Source organism: Halictus rubicundus, chromosome 6, assembly GCF_050948215.1.
Source record: "Halictus rubicundus isolate RS-2024b chromosome 6, iyHalRubi1_principal, whole genome shotgun sequence".
NCBI lineage: Eukaryota > Metazoa > Arthropoda > Insecta > Hymenoptera > Halictidae > Halictus > Halictus rubicundus.
In genome coordinates this window covers 4,854,987-4,878,136 of record NC_135154.1, presented here as the reverse complement: position 1 = coordinate 4,878,136, position 23,150 = coordinate 4,854,987, and the positions used below count along the sequence as shown (strand labels likewise).

The 23,150-nt window shown below is 37.3% G+C and overlaps 1 protein-coding gene across 1 annotated transcript in view; it reads right to left on the bottom strand.

Moving 5' to 3' along the window:
* Nucleotides 1-23,150, bottom strand: part of Nmdar2 (glutamate ionotropic receptor NMDA type subunit 2) — a 478,712-nt gene that overhangs the window by 99,232 nt on the left and 356,330 nt on the right. Inside the window, exons 5-6 of the mRNA XM_076789520.1 lie at nucleotides 6,105-6,283; nucleotides 3,508-3,925 (exon numbers count right to left, since the gene is read on the bottom strand). Of these exons, the coding sequence (XP_076645635.1) occupies nucleotides 3,508-3,925; nucleotides 6,105-6,283 (597 nt within the window). The remainder of the gene's footprint in view (nucleotides 1-3,507; nucleotides 3,926-6,104; nucleotides 6,284-23,150) is intronic.

Here is a 23,150-nt window from a genome sequence, read left to right as displayed (position 1 = left end):
TGCAGCGTCCTATCGATACGAGAGTAAAGAAACGTTTTTGGTTTCTTTTTATTAAAAATTTGTATGATCTATATACCTACATTTACTACATTGCTATACATTTCCAAAACAAATAGAAATGTTTGTAACAGAGGGGGTTTCAATGTTACTTCTTTTTAAATATTACTCCTATCTTATAAAAGACTTGTTTGTTCAATAACTTTTTCTGTTCATTCTAATCCTCGTACATTCTTTCCAAAAATCCCAAAATCTTTCATTTGTTCCTGTTCGTTTCATGAAATGTAGATAAATTGCGGAATTATATAAATGTTAATGAATTGGGCATTCGAATCTGTTAATCTATTCTATACTTTCATTTTGTTTTAAAGATGGAGCTGGAAAGAAGGAAAGTTTTACTTGATATTGGAATTTCTTGAACGGACGATCGGATGTTTCGATTGGCCAGCTGCTGGAAAGAATATATTCAGAAGTACGGCGAGAATCACGGAAATCGGAAATTGATGGTTTCCTCGAGATTCCATCGCGGCTGCCCTCCGTGAACGAATAAATTCATCGAATTCTATCGAACTGGAATACATAGAACATTGTGCGTCTTGCCGAATCTTCTTCATTCTAGAATGCGAAGCATAGAAGCGTATCGCCGCTGGAAAATTTCTTGAACGATTTTCCGACGGCTATGAATATCCTATGAAAATCCTTGCAGCATCCATTTATTGTTCAGCAGAAATTCCATAATCTCCAGCTGAAGGTCGCTTCTACATATTATACACACGCAGTTCTGTCTTTACACAAGCTACTTTCACACCAGTTTGATTTAACATGAAATTTACACAAAATTTCATTCTCTTTTTACACGAGTTGCTTCACTTAAAGGGTCTCATGTGGGGAAAATCGATTTTCCTGTTCTACTTTTTAAAATTAAAATACTTTGAAAATACTTTCCCAAAGATATATGCTTGAACTCGTTAAAATAACAAAGCAGTTTTTCCTTTGAGTCATCTTAACCAGTTAACTGTGAAATTTAATTTTAAAAATCCCTCACGGAATGCGGAATTAAAATCAAGGAATGACGAGTATACACGTCGAACGCAAAGCAAATGCTCCTATTATAATTTTTACGGAAAAGTAAAGTAAAAATTAACATTTCATTGTTGAAAAGGTTATTGTTATCAACAACCTAAAAAGTGTCAAAAAATAATTACATTCATGAACAAGAAAAATTAAAGAAAATTTTAATTTTAAGAAATTCAGTTGATTTCAGTGTGGTATTTTAAAAGTAATACATTTTATGGGCAATATCCAATTAATATATTATACTAAAGAGAATAATCAAATATTTGCAATAAAGTTTCTTTTTAACTACACATCAGTTTCATTGGTAATATAAAGGAAACATAGCACCAAATGACATTTTTATTACATCTTATTGAAATTTCCACTTTTTATAGTAAATAGAAATATTTTATTTTATCCGACGAGTATACACGTCAACCGCGCCGCAATTGAGCTTTGGATTGACGTGTATACACGCCGAACGCAGTTGACTGATTAAGGAGTCGAAAATAATGTAACAATATCCTTAAATTCTTCTTATGTCACTTCTAGACTGCGGTTTTTAATGCAAATTCTCATTTTCATGTACTATTTTATAAAAATCTGAAGGGGAGGAGAGTGTATTGCATCGATTGGAAGATTCCTGGTGGCAAACATAAAATATCAACGCAACAAATTTGTATTAACATGCTCGTCTTCTTGCATTTTACAAATTTGCAGATGCCATAAATGCGAAAAGATCCGCAGTCTAGTTATTTCATTTTGTATTTGGCCTATTCATTTTTGCCATAAATGCATAAAAACCGCAGTCCGTTGAGAAGATAAGATAAAGTAAATGTACAGAAAAGAATGGAGATTATTTTCAAATCAACGAAGAACCACGAATTAATTTATAGAGCTCATCAATTTTCATATGGTTCATCGTATTAGGTGCTTGAATAAGATTCTGCCGTTCGTTTGGCGCAAAAAAGTCCTTCGTTCGGATAGAAAAAAGGGAATATTAAAATCTAAATAAATTCAAAGTATTTTCCATTATTAGCTATAATCTTTTCCCACTTTTCACATAATAATAATCACGTCCCATGTCCAGAACCAATTTTTTTATTTGTACAGATACAAAATATTTCTCATGTACACATTTTGTTTACACCTACTCTTCGGAAACGTATGTATCGTGTAAAAACAGAACTGGATGTAATTCTTGCAAAAGCGAAACCTTTTATCTATCTGTTTGCTGTAGCATTCGACAGCACCAGAGTTGCCACGCAGGGGAAAGTTAGGGGAACACAACCCCCCCTCTCTCTCTCTTTGACATGCTGAACACAAAATGTATGATAGTTGTTATTTTTGGCGCAAATGAAGGGTTTTCGTGATATTCGCGAAAAACTACCGCTACTACTAACGGCGCGCCGCGACATGTATGCTGCATACCCCCCCCCCCCTTTCCTACTCCCGAGCGCGACGGCCAACAAGCATCGTATATAACGGGCGAACTTGTTAAACAGTATTTTCTGTATAGAATATTGTCTTTAATATTAATAGATCTTTAACATTGTCGAATGTGAGAACTTTAAACATTGTTCGCTTACTTTGACCAGACCAACACCAGTTTCACTTATTAGCGAATTCTATAATAGAATGTTACATTGTTTAATGTGAGAATCGTAAAGTTTGCTCTCTCGCTTCGCTCGCTCGAAAAGAAACTAACCCCAACCAACAATATTAACTAATGGATTATCGGAAAGTTTTGAATTGGTATTGGTCTCAATTAGTTTTTTTTTCCAGCGATCAACTCTGATGATTCTCACATTCGTCAACATTAAAAATCTCAGACATCCCGATCTTTCTATATTCTATACAGAAAATACCGTTTTAACAAGTTCGCCCGTTATATACGTTGCTTGCTGGCTGTCGCGTTGAGGAGTAGAAAAGAGGGGGGCGTATGCTGCATACATGTCAAGTAGTAGTAGCGGTAGTTTTTGGCGAATACCTGGAAAACTATTCATTTACGCCAAAAATGGCAACTACATTTTGTGTTCAGCATGTCAAAACGAATAGAATGGCGTAGACCATGTGTCGAAAGGAAGGGGGGCGTTTTCCCAATTTCAGGCCCGGGTTAGTCTCGACGCAGACGTAGTCGCAAAGCGAATTGGGTGACCGGTCACGTGACCGGTCCCTCACGGAAGCGTGGTGATGTTTGTGCCGTGTAATGGGGGAATGAGGCGCCGTAGAAGAAAGAGTGGGAGAAAAGTCTCGATCTGGCAACACTGGACTAATCATCGGAGTTGTTCGCGCAGAAAACCACCTTTACAAATTCGCCTAATAAAATCAGACGTACGAGCTCACTGCATTCTTGCGAAACAAGTGCCGCCGACACGGTGGAGTAGGTTCCGAGTACGTCATCGCGCAGAAATGGCAGAAATGATAGAAATGGAAATGAGCAGAGTCACTCACCAAGCATTCCTACCGGGAACTGGCTGGGCGGCGTCGGTAGGTTCTCGATGACGCTTTGCGTGACCACCCACACGTAATTCTCGCCGGTCATCTTGTGGTCTTTAGCGGCCCGCAGAATGCGGTTCGCTTCTTCCCTGGTGGAATAGAGAAGCATCACCCTGGACTCGCTCTTAGACAGCTCGGTAAGGTCGGCCTTGTCTGTGACCAGCGTTGAGCTCAGTATAGTGAACTTGAAAGTATCCTGCATGTCCGAGATTCGCTCACGAACCGCCTGCACGAAGTCGTCATGGCCGGCTATCTGCGAAGTGACCAAGCTGAATTGATGCCATTTGTATCTCTCGAGGATACTCAGCATTGCGGCCGTCTGGTGCTCCAACGACGGTGCTAACTGCAGCTGCAGGTTGTTCTGCGATGCCCTCTGAAATAATACAACATACCCTGACTTTTATCAGTTTCTCCGCGCGCTAGGTTCATGAAGTTTCTCGAATCACCGTGAAATTAAATCGTTGCGTTACAAGAGGTGGTTCGATACATAGGGTGGGTCCGGTACATATTTGCACATCTCCGCTGTGTTTGTGAAAATATGAAAAAACTTTATGAACCAACGTTTTTCAGTATAAGGAGAACTACGATATGGGAATAACAGCTTCTTCATAAGTGAAAGAGTTTCAGAAATTTCAGGGTCACCTTCATTTTTTAAAGTAAAAACATATAATGCATATGTAGTATCGCAGTTATTCATGCTAACCTTGCCAGGCGTTGGTTTATAGTTTAGGGTAGTTTTAGTGCAGTTTTAGTGCTTTACCTGAGCACGTATTTTTAGGGATCGAGCGTGGGGCCTGAAAGGGTCATAATAGTGAGAGCGTTTGGGACATTTGGCGAAAGTCGGGGGTGTTCGGGAAAGGTCGGTAGGGGCGGGAGGACTCATCAAAAAATGCCCAGAGTTGTAGAGTTGACGTCGAAGCGAGCGGGAGTTGTAACCGTTTTAGTTTATTATTTTAACGCGTGTAACATTAGTTCGAATAAATTATTTTAGTTCCCAACCGATTCAGAATTTAATCCTACACATATATTCCATGCACTAATCGATGCAGCATGTTAGTCTCTACAAAAAGGTATTAACCAATGTATTTCGAAAAATTATTAATTTAAGAGATATTTCAGCTTCATTTTTGTTGTATTTTGATCACAGGTACGAGTAAATTGAATTGTTTTTAATAAATAGTCATTTTAATTATCTCACTCAGATGTATAATTTTTCTTCTTAAGTCGAGCATTTAGAATATGCAATATTTTCATTGACTCCAAATCTACGATACTAGCTGTTCGTTTTATTGTACAATTTATAGTCTAACCAAAATTTATTATCAACGTGTTTTCACTAACGTAAGTCTCTGTACAGATAAAAGTGTAATAATTTATTCGATGGACGTATGGCAATTCGCCGTTCGAGGATCACCAAATAGCAAGAACAGAAAAGAAAGGTACCGGGAATTTACGACCGCACGGCACGATTTCATCCCCTTAGACTCTCGAAAAGGAAGTGGTGAAAACTTAAAAGCAGCTCGAGGTATTCTGACAAATTTAAATTGAAATTTTATGGCCCCGGGAATATTTGAGTATCCCTCTGTTTCGGATAAGTAGGAACGTCGGAGGATTAGACGAGTACTCTTCGTGGATTCCGTGGATTTCGTTGGTAATGCGGAATTGATTGGTTCGGTGAAGCGAATAAGAAACAAAAAACGAACCTCCTCTCAGATGAAAACAAAATCTTACCGGGAAGCATGTCAAGCATATCGCGTATAAAAACCTCATTAACCCCTTAACTATTCTGGCTTTTCATTTTCAAATAGTCGATGTTTTTGCATTTTTTTATAAGTATCGCAGAATATGCGTGCAAAAGGATTGATTCGAATTCGTAAAATTACACTGGTTCTGTGCAAGTAGAAAAATCTATCTATCTAAAAGTCTACTCAATAATTGTCCAAAACACGTATCTGGCTAGGGACAATTATCAGCTAGAAGATACTATACTGTGATCCACTGCTGAATGTAGAAAAGGACAGCAAATACCTCGCGGTAGTGGGGACAGTTCTAGTCTATGGACTGGATATTTGGGACATTTATCGAGTACAGACTGTAATTCAAAATTGAATCTTTAAACGCGTTTTTCATGAAACCACTTTTTTCGAAACTGTTGCTACGATATCTCAAGTTCTATTTGACCAATTTAATTGAAATGTGAGAGGATGTTCTTCAAAATCTTTTTATTGTCGCCATTTGTAAATGATCAAGATTTTTTAGTTATTTCGTTTCGTTTTCGATCAGCAGAAGGACCGGAACCATGGCAACAGTTAACATGTTTTTCAAAACATTACTCCATTAAAAGGTATAAATATGACTCATGTAATCTTCATTATTTTTATTTTAGAGAAAATAACTTATGTGCTTCAGATGCTCAGAAATATGCGTACGAAATCCTAATATGAAAAGTATTCCTAAAAATTTATGAAAAAACGGCCTCGAATACCAGATCACCCTAGGTGAGTATTACGTTGGAATAGACTTGTGGGAAAAAGAACTAAAAAGAGACTTACCCGTTCTAATCCGGAGTTGTCGGCATTCCAGGCGATCACCGGAATTCCAAGATAACCGGCCAGCTGCAGAAAGTATTGAGCACTGGCGGTACTCCGACCATATTGTTCGTAATTCATCAGGTACAAGATGGCCGACACATTCATCGGCAGAAATTCCGTGCATAGCGAGTTGAGAATCGCTGCAACACAAAAATGCGGGACCATTGTTATCGTCAGCATTTTCACGATTTCTCACTATTTGATGAAAAAATTCCACTGGGTCTTTTTCAGATCCACTCCACAGATATCACGATTTATTGGATTTGTACTGTTTACGATTTTTGATTTTTCGTTTTTCTGTTTTTTTTCTTTTAAACATTTTTTTGTGCTCAATTCGGACAATTTGTTAACAATTATACGTTACAACTAACCATCTCTTTCTTATACTACCTCCGTATTAGGTTTAAAGGTATCTGCAGGAAAAATATAATATATTTAATTTAGGAAAAATTACTCAACATCTTTTTAAAATGTTGGTCTATTTCATTGTATTTTTTGTTTAATTCAAGATGAATTAATTTAACATATAACACTCATAACGCGAAAGTTTCTTAATTCAAATAACTAAAATTGTTTTACTATTTCGAGTTCCCGATTAATTAGTTATTTCATTGACAAACTGGAGCTTTCTTTAATATATAAGCTGGGTGAAATAGAGAAAATTAGGAAATGCAACGAAAGTAAACATTTACCAAATAGTTTGATAGAATTCCTTATAAAAATTTCACTTTGATGACAATTTTCCCATAATCTCGAATCGAAATTCTTTTTTCATTATAGCAGTTGAAATCTCAGTAATTTTGCTTACATTTGTATTCGTTCCTTATGTGATGTATAGACTGCGGATTTCATGCATTTATGACGAATATAAGTTAGTGCAATTTAGAGCGGTAGACAGATTTAAAAAACTGAAATACATGAATTTTTTTATTTGGCTCTTGTTTTTCACAATTGATGCAGAAAATTTGTATTTTGCATAAAGATTTCCTCAGTCTAGTGATTTATTCTAGTAATTTGTTTACGTACATATATGTATGCGAATGACATACAATAATTAAATATTTAGATTACAGACTTTCTCGGTTGATAAAAAATGTGTTGAAATAAAATTACAGTTATCTCTTTGCACGAACGAAATGCATAGTTGCAAAACCGATTCGATAATATTGAAAGGAATGGTGTGAAAAAATGTTCTCAGCTGAACGAAATGGCCGCCGTTTCTCGCACATTGCATTGTAACAATGGCAAGGAATTAAGTAGGAACGAGCAATTCTGGTAAACGAATTCGCGTTAATTGTTACCCGTACTGTCGTATATGCTCCGTGTTATCTATTAGCACAATATATTGCGGTGCTTGGCCGATACCAGAACTAAACGGTTTCTATTGGGCGTTTAACGGCTGGCCGGCTTTTACCGGCAGCTACAATAAACATTACGGTTGAAAAAGGAATAAAACGAGCACGCGTTGGTAGAGGGAGAGAGAGAGGGGGGGTGTGGCATGCCACGCTGTCTCGCTTGATCAGCGGCGATCAATTTTACAGCAAAATGAAACCGTGACTCGACGGATTTGACACCCTCCCGACGCAAAGCAATCAACCAAGAAAAATGAAGATGGAAGGGGAACGAGTGGAAGCCGGCTTATTCGTTACGCGTCGAAGCTGCAATTTCCTCGGCCGAGACGCTGGGAAATTCTTCCTGATTCCAGGAATACTCTAATTCGCAAATAATAGAAACTACGAATTCCTCTTCCCTTAGACATTTCGCAGTAATTTCTCGACACCATCAGTTTCATAATTAATGGTGCACGTTTTAAATCACAATAACTTTTATTTATAAATAGACCTCGGATATTCTGCTGAGCTGGCTGGATTAGTTTACTGGATGATCTGTAACGACAATTTTGGAAAAATTGCGTTTAGGCTGAATTACGAAAAAAAAAAAATAGGAGAAGTTGCTTTTCACAACTTGTTTACTTGGATTTATAAAGGGTGCGGTCGAATAACATGTACAAGGCGAGCACAAGGCGATTCCTTATGAAAAATTAAGAAAAATATACACAATAAAATGTTTTCATTCGTCGCTTCGTTTTCGAGAAAATCTAGTTTGAAGATGCAGCAAATACGCGTGCTATAATATGTAGATAGGAATCGTCTGACGCGTCTGATCATGACCAACCAATTCTACTGCCTGCATATACTAAACCACGCGAACCCGGCGGATCTTTAAACTCAATTTTCTCGAAATCGAGGCGAAAAAATGAAAAAATGTTATTCCCTTTTTACGATTTAATTTTACATGTAGAATCACCTCCTGCCAGGTTGTACATGTTATTCAGCCGCGCCCTGTATACATGCTGAACGTTCCACCAAAATTGGTCAATTAGTTCACTGAGTTATAAACGATTAAAAAATGGTGAAGATAACAGTTCGTAATTATCAGCCTACTTTTGACTCGCATATGTAGTTCACTCAATTCACGTAGCGGCTGGCTATTATTAGCGATTTTCAATTATTATAATATTCATATACTGTCAGTAGAAAACGAAAAATTTACGTTAGTTAATAAACTAGATAACCGCCGCTTAGTTTCTATAGATAATATAATTGAATCTTATAAAAATAGTAAATATTATAAATAAATGTAAATACTCGGATATTATTGATAAAATTAAATAATTAAAATTGTAGATAAAAGCGTGTAGTTAGATATTAGACATAATAATAATTATTGAACATATCCTATAAAGTAAAATTAATTCGGCAAAATAACTAGAATAGAAATTTTATGTATTAATATGGTTGGTATGCCCTACCTGACAGCCAATTTGGCAACTAATTCTAGTCACTAATCTATGCTAGCACATTCTATTGATCTCACCACCATGCATATTTGAGTTTGCTAATCCAGTAGAATTTAATTTGTTTGTGCAGCTGTTACTTTGTGACAGAAACCGGATCACACGATGGTATTCCTGACCATCCGCATACTGCATTCCTGCGGCGCATTTATGGTCAAGAAATTCCCTTAGCTGTGCCAGAACTTGTGCCATGCATTGCACTCGATGGTGTATAAGAGTCTCAAAGTTCTTCTTCATCTTCCATAATTTACTGCGTATGAACTTTAACGTAACCACATTCAATTTATTACCCATTCATAGTAATTTCACTAAATTGCGAGTCTTATAGAAATTCCTATGCTAAATTTTGGACATTTACGTAGAATTGTATGCACATGTGTACATGTGTTTTTTTTTGTGCGATTTGTTTTGTGCGATTTTCTTTTATGCGGTATATGAATGCCAACGGTGTAATTTCCTTGTGGCTGAGCCAGCGGCCTATAACATCAGTTAATTACGAACCTTCGAAGTGCATACATACATATCTTTTGACCATTAAGGATTCATTTTGTAGTGAGATTAAAGGTAAATTAATTATTTTTTCCATTTAGACATTGTTTTTATGATTTTTATTTTATTTTTAGACGTGAGTACTACCTTAAAATGAATAATTGTAGCAAAAAGAAAGTAAAAAGAAAGACAATTGCATTAGAAACTAAAATTGCAATATTAAATAAACTAGCAGATAGTGAATGATTCACAGCTGTTGGTAACGAATTTAAATTAGGTGAATCCACTATAAGAGCTATACAAAAACGTGCAAGTAAAATAAATGAATCTATTAATTGTGCAACAAACGCTAAATGTTACAATTGCTACATGAACAAAGTGTTAACGAAACGATCTTACGTTGTCGCCAGTGAGTTTGCAAAACAATAGTTCGACGAATGCAGAATGCCAGATTACTCGTCGCTGCCGTTTTGTATTCGCCGAGCTATAAAAGCGCGAATCGAGATGCTTTAATAACTGGTTTTTGTGTGGGTGGATTTTCCACGCCGCGTTGAACCAATATAATCCAGCACGTATTTAATCTCCCATCCTCACCAACGCGATGCTGCAAAGGTTTTATAATTCGATTAGGAAAGCCGGTAGAAAAGCGTTCGATAAAATGTTACGCAAATTATTTGCCGTTTTGTGAGTTTAATGCGACGTCGAGCGTCGATTCACGGCTCGTGAAATTACGTTCGCTGAGAGGATGACACCGCCGCTGTCATTGTAACTCTGTAATGAGAAGTTTCGCGGATCATGGAAGACGTGCGTGTCCGTTCGTCGAGTTGATTGCATTTTGAGTAGCCGAATAAAAACAACCGTACAAAAAATACAAAAGTACAAGAAAAAAAAGTTAATTGAGTGTCACCAATGTATTATGTGTCCTAACCGAGGTATATACAGATACTACAATTTACGTCGTGTAATGGGACATCAATTTTAATCCACATTAATTTAGGATATGTTAATATCATATTTTCCTGGACAATATATTAGGGGTACCCATAAGTAATCAATTATTAGCAAAGAATTTGTTTTGCCTTTAGTTTTGTATCGATCGTTGAAAAGGAAACACGTATTCTTTTACAGTTTTCGGTAAAGCAGCCTGTGTCCAAAATATTCTAAAAAGTATAATTCTTTTTTACGACCCTGTAATAAAATGGCGGCGTCCGTACCTTCCGAGAATCATATTCGTCATTGCATACTTTTTCATTTTCATGCGGGATTTAATGCAACGGTAACAACAAAGAAAATTTGCGATGTTTATGGAGATGTATTGAAGGTCAACAAGTGTCAACGTTCGTTCAGAAGATTTGCTGCTGTTGATTATGACCTCTCTGACAGGCCTCGAGTGGACGACCAGTTGAATTTGATAACGACACCCTAAAATCTTTAGTGTAAGCTGATCCAAAATTAAGTATACAAGAATTATCGAGAAGCCTTGGGTCCACATGGTCAACTACACAAAGGCACCTACGCAAAATGGGTAAGGCATATAGGCAAGGAATATGGGTACCGCATCAATTATCTGAGACCAACAAGAATATTCGTCGATCAATTTGCACTTCATTACTATCCAGATTTCGTAGAGATCCATTTCTTAGCAGAATCGTTACCGGAGATGAAAAATGGATTCTTTATGATAAGATAAAGCGTTCCAAGCTTTCTGCAAATCAAACCGCAATATGAACCCCTAAACCTAGCTTATCTGTCGTGTCATAATTAACTTTGGGTTGTTGAAACATGGAGAAACAGTTACTGCTGAGTTGTATTGTCAGCAATTACAACGGCTGTATTCAGAACTATTGAAAAAGAGGACAGCTTTAGTCCACAGAAAAGGTGTAATACTGCAAATTGACAATGATCGGCACCATACAGGAAAAAATCAAAGAATTGCAATGGGAAGTTTTACCGCAGCCCCCATACTCACCGGATATTGCTCTCTCTGACTATCATCTTTTCAGATCTCTGGAGCATTATTTAAGAAATAAGACATTCACTTTTGTAGAAGATATAAGTTGATGGCAAACTGTCCTTGACAATGATGGAAATTATATAATAAATTAAGAAATAAAAACTTGAATTTACTACAAAGTTTGTTTTAGATTTCAAAATAATTGATTACTTATGGGTCCCCCTAATACATACGTATGGAGTAATCAGTGTACGCATGAAGGAATCCCCGCGCAAGCGAGGTATAAATATATACATAGTTGCAGGTTGGGTAACGGCAAGCGTCGAAACAAACCACGATCGGCGTTTGAAAGAAATGAAAAACGCATAGCGCCAGGTCGTCGCTAGCGAGCACATCGTCTTTTATTGATATCCTACCGCGGTTACATATTTACCTAAATTAATAAAGTTGCGTTATTATTGCTCATTGTCCGGAGTCAATTCACTCGAAACCCGATCCTACACACATGGATTTAAATTATGAATTATTAAACACATTTGCGTGAAACATTTTTCATTTATGTTATTTTCATAATTATTCGAATTTATCTTGAAAAGCTGTTGATATTTCGTTGATTGGATTTAAAAATACTCCAGCAGTTTATTTAACAAATTACATAATATTCTACTAAAAAAATTCTGTAGCATTTTATTTTAAAAGTCACGGACCAATTTCACATTCAAGACATATTAAATACAAAAAGATTAACAACTCTTTTTCCTATTTCATTTCTTCCTTGTATTTATAGTTTACGGGAAAACGCTTTTTGTGGCAATTTATATGGCAGCCATGAAAAATGATATGCAGCGGAAACCATACAAATAATTTAATTAACAATATAGATAACTGTATAAAGATTACATTGTTTTATCTTGATCTCCAAATTGTCTATATGAAACAATGAACTTATAATCAACCTAACCAATTTTTATCTCATAAATTGTTTAAAATTCACGGCTCTGAATAAGAACATCCCTTTAAATACACAAACTTCCACTCTACCTATAAATCTTGTTTATTGAATTGATTTTCTCGAAAATATCGAGGGTGGGCTCTTATACACAAATTGCACATGCAGGGTGGACTACGAAGCGTGATCAGCTTAGATTATTCTGCTGTTACCGGTTCGGTCGGAAGTGTCTTTAGCTAAAATAACATGGTTTCGAGAGAGCTTTAATCTCTTAAGCACGACGCGCTTGTCCGCAACTCCGTCTCCCAGGAACGGCGCGCCTGGTCGCGGTTAGCACAAAAGCCGCTATAGTGGCGTTACCGTTAAAACTGATGCTTTCTACGGAAGCCGCTGTAGTGGCGTACCGTTCAAACTGATGCTTTCCACGGAAGCCACTATAGTGGCGTACAGGTTATAGTGGTTATTATAGTGGCTTAATAGGTTAAGATGACTGTACCAAATTTTTTTGCATTATTTTATTTTAATTTTTCTTTTCTAATTTTTTGTGGTGAAAAAGAAATACTTTTTATGGTACTTGCCGAATTCGTCTCAGTATCTTCTAAATGATTGTTGTGAAAAAATTATAGGTTTACCTATGAAAACCTGAAGGCAACTATGATAACTCTGGAAGAAAAGAGTTTACAACAAATATGGTATAATCATCTCAAAGTTCTCCTTGAACAATGTCATTTTATAATAGCTAAAAAAAATTTCGATCTAAATTCTAGCAGCAGAATAAGTTTAGCTGATCGCGCTTCGTGGTCCACCCTGTATATCAAGTTATACAGCAAATAAAGTTAATAATTTGATAGCGTCTAAAAACGGAGAAAGAGCGAATTAGCAATTGACCCTCATCTTTCCCTCGTGTCAATTTGACAAATGTTCCATTGATTTTGAGAATATTTTTCTACTTGTTAATAAAACAAAGTACATATCAAACACACTTACTATTATTACAGTAGAACCTCGTTCATCTGAACAACTTAATTATTCATTTGTCGATCACATGGTCGATTTTTAACTTTTCATTAGATCATCTATTATGTTAAACTATAAGCATAAAACTTTAAGAAAAGAAATCGATAACCATTAAAGCACGCCCACGCGAAAAAGGTCGTTGCTATCATTTTAGGTCGGCAGACACCGGAATTCATTTGATCTACGTCACCGGGTGAGCATCGAGAACTGTCTGCGTGGAGAATATATGAGCTTCGAGTAAATATCAGAGAGGTTTGGTCGCAGAACGTAACTGCAGCGGATATTAAACTCTCGACCAATTAACACGCGCGAAGTGGGCACGCCTAACTGGCAGGCAGTCGATTATAACTTGAAAACGTAATGGACGAGCCCGAAAAACTGGCTTTCGGAACGCCGTCGAAACTCACCGATTGCCGAATCTACGCAAAATGAAAAATAATGTTAAAAATATTAGTTGAAAAATAGGTATTCTGATTCTTTTTTATTTATCTTGAAATTCACGTGTACAATGTATAACACTGAGTAGATACAATATATACAATAAATCTTTTCCGAAGGATAAAATATTTTTTGACGTTTTTGTTTTACATTCAAACTGGCACGGTAGTATATTTATCGCGTGATTGATGGCATGACAGATCAAGAGCAGTTCCAGTCGTTGTCAGTGAAGCTAACGGTTCGAGCAGTATACATTGTTTCTGACGATTTCGATTATACAATATTGCATTGTCAATAACGATCCGTTGAACGTAATTTCCGTAATAATAGTTGGATTGTTTACTATTGACTTGTGAAACTCAGCCAACTGGAAAATAGACGAAACCAACACCGTATAGGATATCAAACACATTAATTTACAGCGTACATGTTATAATGCAATTCTACAATGTTACAATGCAAATTATAATAAAATTAATAATTTGTACTTGCAATAGTAAAAGAAAATTTATTACTGTATTTTAAAGAACACAGTTAACCTTCATTGGTTAAGCTCTTCATTAGGTTAATTATGTTAATCTCTAGACCTCTACCAAGAAGGTTTCATTTGATTAAGTTTATTCTATTATTAATAGGTATTCCGGTAATCCGTTTGAAATACGCCACCCTGTATATGAAAATATTGTTTCCCTCTTGGAATATATCTTTCGTAATAGTCTTTTGAATTTAGTTGACTGATGTGTCGGACTTTTAATTACTGTTTCTACTTATCACAGAAGATCATGATAATTGTGTGTATTTATGACAAAAATAGGTAGATCAAATGCAAAAGAGTAGAAATATTTGAAGAATACAAAAATACTGGTGCAGTGTTTCCAAATTATTTAAATTATCAAGAAAATAAATAAAGTCTAGACATAATAGTATTATATTCTTTTTTTAACTTAACTGATAATTCATAAACAGATTGATACTGTTATTAATGTATTTAAATATCTCATAATTAGTACAAGTAACTGGAATAAAAGTCGATGGGATATATATAATATGTGTAGGCTAAATGCAAGTACATTTTTAACAAAATACACTCGTTTAAACCATCTTGTTTCCTATTTTCAATATGATTCTGCATTGGACTGCATTGGATCCCTCATGACCTATGCGTAATCTGGATTACAGTGTACGTAATTAATTACGATGGCTAGTTAGTTATCAGTTCAAGGTCATACGAGCCGAAATTCTAGATCCATGTTTACTTGTCTATTGCCAGACATCTCACCACTTTAGTTTAGAGTTATATTCGCAATGAATAAACAGCAGGTACACAGTGTGTGGCACGGACTTCCACCGAAAATATCTCCGTTGTTTTTAATAATACGGAAAAATGTTTCAGGAAGAAATTGTTTGGTTCAGTGGGGCAATTATTGCGACGCAGAAGTTTTTCTCTAGGTCGTACATTCCGATATTTCAAGGTCATCGTCGTTACCAACGACGTATAATACGCTGACTTTCCAATGACCTTTGAAGGAGGTATTCTGCAAAAAAGAGATGTCTTTCGACAATGTTTCAGTGTTTACACCAACGGAACCCTAGTACAGTACGGTAAGTATGAACATGGTCTTCGTACGTTAAGTTATGCTTTTTGCAGAAGGTTTTGCTTCGAAGGTCATTTGAAGGTCAACATATTATACATAGTGGAATTAGTCTTTTTATTAGCCATAATGTTACACTAATCAAAATATGTCGTTCCATTAAAAAAAAAGAAAAAACGACGATGACCTCGAAATATCGGAAAGTACAACCTAAAGAAAACAAACTTCTCCGTCACAATAATTGTCCCACCGAACCAAACATTTTTTCGTATTTCCAAAAACAACAGAGATATTTTCCGTGAAATTCTTGGGTGTCTCACTCTGTGTCTTTACTTTTAGGATGACTCGAGCTGCTATTTGAAATAGTTATTTACTGTGTCTGATAAAAAAATGTTTCAGCGACATAAAACCGAGAAAACAAGAAGCCATGCAAATATAGACATTTTTTTCAGTTTTCGCAGCACTGCGGTTTCGTGTTTGCGTTAACCGTTTCGGAAAATAGGGACCCGGCTTTGGCATAGTCAGAACGGATGCCGTTGAAAATATAAAGCGATCGCCGCGAGCGTTAAGTATTCTAGAAACGAGAAGTACTTTCGAAATAGTTGAATGTTATCTTTCCGGAAATCCGGAGGCACTCGACCTCCATTTTTCCACCTGTGGCTTTAACTTCGTCGCTGTAACGAGTTCTCTTTGTTCCACCGTTCCGAAGCTGATCTGGTGTGCATTACACCAGCGAGCCTCATATTATCCCTCGTCAGTGATGAGCGCGCTTTGATAAATTAAACAAGCCTGCGTTGCACTGTTTCTGCAGCTTCAAAGAACGATTCAAAAATTCGCCCCTTTTGGCTTCCTTAGTTTTGGAAGTTTTATTGTGTCAAATGATCTCAGGGTTTGTAAATAAAGATTCCGAATGAGTGCGAATATTCTTGTCCAGGTATAAGATGATTGTGACAGACGTTTCTACTTCAAATTTTTCCTTCCATATAAGACGACGATGGTTTTTTCGCAACAAGAAAATCTCTGTCCCCTCATCTTCTTTCGAAGTTGTCCGCTCGACACCGCTTAGCGTCAGAACTAGAGGGGTATGTCATATTCTATCATTTTCCAAAGAAACAAATCGTTGCTCAATGGGACCCATAAACTCTCGATCCGCTCAAGAACAATGTCGCGCCGAATAGGTACCCGCATCCCCAATACGTCGAAAGCCGTCCCGAGCCATCGTCTTATAACGAAAGAAAACTGTATTCGGGTTTTTTCACGTACTTCTGTTTTGCCGTACAAATAAATAAGATATTGTGAAGAAAAGTACACGCAAAATAAATGGATATAAGTAATTGTTTCAATAGTTACAAGCAGACTGCGGATTTTTATGCAAAATAAAAATGTCCTGCTACTCTTTCAAGGAATTGGCGTCACTTAAGAATGACTTTCTTCCAAAGCGATGTACAGTGTCTACTCTATATATGTCCAAAACATGGGACTGTCCAGGGACATATATCGGCTGGTAAATACTATTCTTTGTGATACTACCGAACGTAGAAAATAATACATAATACAGGTCGGGTGTATTGGTGTGACACCACTACTAATTCAGTAACAAAACTTCTTTATTTTTCATTATTGTTTTACGGGACTTTCACCAACATATTCGTGGCATTTTTGTAACGAAAGTAATACCAAATATGATATAATTTTTATGAGATTTACTTATATAATGAACGATGAAAGTTACTTTGAATTACAATTATATTAACGGAAAATTAGTTTCAATGTGGTCTAAATGATATCGTGTTTGGTATCATTTTGATCAGAGAAATTCCACAAATATATTGGTCAAATTTCCATAAAAAACTAATGAAAAATAAAGAAGTTCAGCGGTCGATTAGTAGCGGTCTCCTGGTCTCACACCGATATACTCGACCCGTATTATCTTTACGAGCTGGAGCTGGTTCTGGGACTTTTATCGGCTAGATATTTGGGACATTGTATATCGAGTAAAGACTGTATTTCCAGGGTTCAATTCTTTCAAGCTTTCTATTGTTTGAAATTACAGCTACACATTTTCTTCATAAATGCTTAAACTCCGCAGTCTAGTTATAACCGTTTGTATTAGTTTGTTGCACGTGAAATGCCCGATTTTAGAATACAATTGGTATGAAACTTTTTGATCAAGAAATACTACACTCCTCAAAAGAATTAAAGGAACACCTCTGCGAGCCCGAGAAATTGAGTCAATTTCAAGTGATCATAACATCGACAAAAATTTCTCGGGTTCTTAAAGGTGATCCTTTAATTTTTTTTAGGAGTGTATTATAGCCTGCTAGATTTATTAATTTTTATTCTAAGATACAAAGCTGACCTTTGAAGTGATACCTCCAATTTTAATCTAGATATCGGATTTTATTTTCAGATAAAGTTTAAGTTATGTGAGCATTCTTTTTGCATGAGTAGAAAAATAACATATTGACGATAGAATTGTGTGATGTTTAGCCAAAATATATTGATTAATCGAACGTACCATTCGACGATAGCAAAGAAGACTACAAAATGGAGAAGGGAATTTGGTTTGAATGAAACTTGCTGTTGGTTGACAGAAAATGTTGATTACAATAGTGGTAACTACGGTCTATCACTATTTGTGAAGAAAAAGATTTGTTTGTTTAACGTTACTATTACAAATCAGCCATGTCATACGCGACAACCTAATATACGGAGTTTCGTATCTGTGCCAATGCTTTTTCACATCACTGTATTTCACTTGAATAACAAGCCCATTTTTTAGCATTCATGCATTATTGGACGACAGTTAGTAAAATTTAGCGCAAAAGATTACGGCGGAATGCACGCCGGGCATTGTAAACACGTCGTTTCCGTTGAACATAACCGTCGACGATCATTTCCGGCGCAACGCTCCAGAACGAAAATAAAGTGAACTCGGCGAGCAAACAGAATTAAAGACGAATATTCGTCACCCGCCGCGACTCCGGTTTCCAAGTCACGTTTACCCTGGCTAAGCCGGCACATACACAGATATCTGGCAAGGTCGTCGTCGTCTCCCATTTATAAACGTTAAGCCTAAACCGCACGTATTGACCAGCCATGAGACTTTTTTGGCGGAACGTGGTTCGGGGCGTTATTATCAACGTTTCGGGGAAGGGAGAAAATGTAACCTCGTTGGGAGGAGTCGTTGCAGGATTCTGCGTCGCTTCGGGACGCACAGGAAACGCCGCAATATTCTTTTGCTTTCGGGAAGACTGGCTAGATATAGCGCAATTCCGGTCGATTACAGGCGGACGTATGAATACTTTGCGGTTCTTGATACCTCGCTACACACTGCAGTCGAAACTTCTATAAAGCCACCGTCATTTTCGGGGATATTTTGAAAATATTAATTTTGCTGCTCCTGTAGAGTTTTCCATCTATGTGTATTGTATAGAGTGACCCCTGCCGAGGGTTGGTACGACTTGTATGTACGACGCGCAGCAGTCTAAGTTTGAACGTCGTAACGTACTGATGTACACTTATAACCAAATATACAGGGTCCTTCCGTTATGTCACCATTTTTTAGGCATTTCCGATAGTGCAATTAAAAAATGTTTTAGACAAACGTTTGTCAGTACTTGACGAGCGACATGTTGGCATATTCTTAAATCTAAAAAAATGCTTTTTACGTAAAAAAGTAAAGGTCACCTTGACTTTTTTAAATGGCATCACATGTTTTGGACATCATAGGATTGTTTCTGACGTCGAGACGAATTCAACAGTATATTATACTATGACCTTGAAATTACCTCAAACTCGAAAATTTTACTTTAACTGAATGCGAACGTAACTTTAATGAAAAATTATTTCATACAAAACAAAACAAATTACATTAGATGTTCGAACTGTGATCCACCTTCTACGATACAGAGCTCCGTTCTTTATATTAGACTTTTCGTTGTCGCTATAATTAGAGCGTCTCGGTTTATGTTATTACATGCAGTCGTTATGCGATTCCGAAGTTCTTTAACATCTAATATAATTTGCTTTGTTTTGTAAGGAATAATTTTTTATTAAAGTTATGTTTGCACAAAATTTTCGAGTTTGAGGTCATTTCAAGGTCATAGTATAATAAACTCGACGAGTATTCGTCTCGACGTCAGCAATAATCCTATGATGTCCAAAACATATGGTGCCATTTAAAAAAGTCAAGGTGGCCTTTACTTTTTTACGTAAAAAGCATTTTTTAGATTTAAGAATATGCCAACATGTGGCTCGTCAAGTACTGACAAACTTTTGTCTAAAACATTTTTTAATTGCACTATCGGAAATGTCTAAAAAATGGTGACATAACTTAACGGAAAGACCCCGTATACAGGGTGTCCCGTATACCATGGAAAAACGAATAGGAAGTAATTCTACACGCAAAAGTGAGTCGGAAAGAAAGAATAAAAATTTTTCGTTTGACGCTTCGTTTTTTGAGAAAAACTAGCTAAAACATCCACCAGGTTCGCGTGTTTAGTATATGCACGAAGTAGAATCGGCAGTTCATGCTCAGACGCGTCAGCCAATTCCTATCTAATAGCACACGTATTCGCTGAACTTTCAAACTCGATTTACTCGAAAACAAAGCGTCAAATGAACAAATTTGATTCTTTTTTTTTACTCACTTTTGCGGGTAGAATTACTTCTCACTTGATTATACACGGTATGCGGGACACTCTGTATATGTATATATAATATTATCTTTATTTTCACAACCCTCCGCACATTCATTAGAATAACCAATAGCTCCGTTGTACAGTAAAGTCTTGATCTAAGCGCAATTCTCAGGTCCATGCTCTGACACAGACCGTGTAGGGCTACTATTTCCTTGTGTCTGCGTGGACTGCGCCAAACATATTTAGAAAAGGAAACACGGTCAATTAAACCACTAAATACAGTTCTAATTATATCGTGTTTCGTGTCATTTTAATCATAAAAATGCCAAAAATAAGTTTGTGAAAGTCCTTTAAAAAAATCATGAAAAATAAAGAATGTTTTCAATTCGGTAGGTTTAATTGGACAGTTGCGCTTAGATCAAGGTTTCGTCTGGACTCATTTTAATCATACATATCTCAATAATCCACTGGTACCACGTTTGAAAAGGTAAGGCAAACATTACCGAACATGAAATTTTATTTACTAGATTGCGGATTTTATGCATGTATAACAAAAATGGGCACGTAGAATTTTACAGCGAACATGTTTAAAACATGTGAGAACATCAACGTATCGGTTTCAGCTTGATGGAATAATTACAAGATGAAAGAAATTTTTATCTAGCTCCCGTGTCTTGCAATCGATGTATTTTTTATTTTGCATAAAAATCCGCTGTCCAATGATTACCTTTTACGCTCGCGGTATCTCTTTGAAGTATGTCTAGCTCTTTACCTGTAGAAGTTTTGTTCTCTTTGCTTGTCGATTGAGACGAGGCTGCGCTGAGCTTAAAGGCGCTAAATGGTAGGGGAAGAGTGGGGATGGATCGTGCAAGGCGTTGCAAATTTAGTCAAATTTAACCGAGCAATACTGTACGCCAGGGATGTGTGGGTACTCGCAATTACGGACTCGGGCGGGCTCGGGCTGGTAGTGCGATTGTTTCGGGTGAGGTCAAGAAAAGTCGAGCGGACTCGGACGAGCTCCTGCAGTCCCACCAGTGTGGTTAGATAGGAGAAATCGAGGGGAATAGAGTTACCCTCTCTCTGTCATTACGGGATTTGTCACACGTGATACGTGCACAACAGATTCGAGACGCGTCACGTGATCGGTACGTGACGGAAGCGGGGATTGATGGGGGATACTCGCGGCCATGAAAGAAGTAACGTAGAGTGGCAAGCAAGTCTTGATCTAGCCATATTGATAAAGATGATCCACAAGTGACATCACTAGATATTAATGAAACTTGCAATATTTGGTCGAATATCGCGGGAACTATAAGAGCTAGACGGGTGGTTCACAGAGCAAAATTCTATATTTTTTAATAAGGAGGCGAGCATTTATTAAAAATTACACTTCAAATGTCAATCCATGTTCTTGAATACCTACGTGTGAGTAGTGCATACGCAAATAAAGAATACGGATAAAATAAAATATTTTGCTAAAAAGATATTTTTGCAAGATTTACGTGTTCCCAAAGTTTCATTAAGATCTGGTGATGTCATATCGGGATCGTTGTTTATGAGCTGGACTCCTTGGGATGAGAATGGCAAAATTCGGCAGGACCTGACACAAAATGTTAATGTCGCCATATTAAGACTTGCTCCCAGTTTATCCTTCCCCTTCTACGACGCTATTCCCCCATTTTCCGACGACGAGTATCCCCATGCTTCAACCACTGTCCGGTACGTATTCCCCTCAATTTTCTTGGTTTAGTGACACTGGTGGGGCTACCCGAGTACACTTATGTGACGCTCGCACGAGTCCGCCCGACTTTCTCCGACCTGACCCGAACACGATTGGGCTACCCAACACATTATACGTCCCGCACATACCTACTGTACAGCTTTCCTTATTGTAAGTACCTGTTGGGCTGGGCGTGAGCGTCATCATGGTCCATCTGATGCTATCTTTCGTGAACAAATACTTGTCGAGAAAGCCAAATTTTGTCTTGCGCTTGCGGAGGTTGGCGATCGCTTGGTTCGCTACTTTCGTGTACTCGCGCACACCGAAATTCGTGTACGGCACTACAAGCCCGATGTGCAATGTCGGTAAAGACATGTTGCGACTTCTGGATGTCCTGTGAGCATCGGCATCGTCGACCGTCGACCTCCAATTGACCTCCGTTGACTCGCAATTGGTGGAGACCACGAGCGTGCCAACCACCAAAAACAGCTCGACTCTCATCTTTCCTCCTCTTCTGCGTTCCTCAGTTTCGTATCATTCCTCTGATCCGCAATTACTTCGGTCCAGATTCACGAAAAGATAGAAGCATCACTGCCACCATGTACTCCCAGGCTTGAGATCTAGCCAGGAATTCTTGAACATCCTAGGACCTGTTCTCGACACAATTTATCTCTCTGCATGAGCGAACGTATCTTGATGGATTAATTGAAAACTCTTCGGAGTCTCTTCTCTCATCGCCGATAGAACGAACTTTTTAATTAAACTAACTGACGGCAGTAGCGGGATAGTTGTTGTCCCGAGAGTTCGCGGACACTTCCAGCATCTCGGACATTTCGGATGTTGATAAATGGTTCTCGTTCGAGTTATTCAGTTGATCTCCACTTATCACATCGTAGATTTCCCTGTCGAAGATACTATTTCAACGACGGCCTCGAAAGTGAGGAGTTCGATTACAAATTTTCCGTGTGACATCCTCTCAACACTGCCTACTCAGTTGACAGATATCTGATGCTTGATTTCTATCACCTATTGGCTGAGAATTTTCGTAGGTATACTAATTCAGGTGACTATTCTTAAACAATTACTTTCCACGTTTCGATGGAGGAAGACGAAATTTGATTTCACAGTTACATGGCGGTTACTTAGACTCAATGTGCACGCGTTCAACGTCCGATGATAAGCGTTGATCTCTGGATACTTCGTTAGATCGCACGAAGCAATCAATGATTCGGAAGACACTGCAAAAAGAATTTCATTGTTTATGTCGCAGTATAGTTTTTCAGCGTGTTCGGTGTCGTTGGTGAAGCCTCGAGTAATAAATAAAATTCAATATCGTAGAGATTGTAGG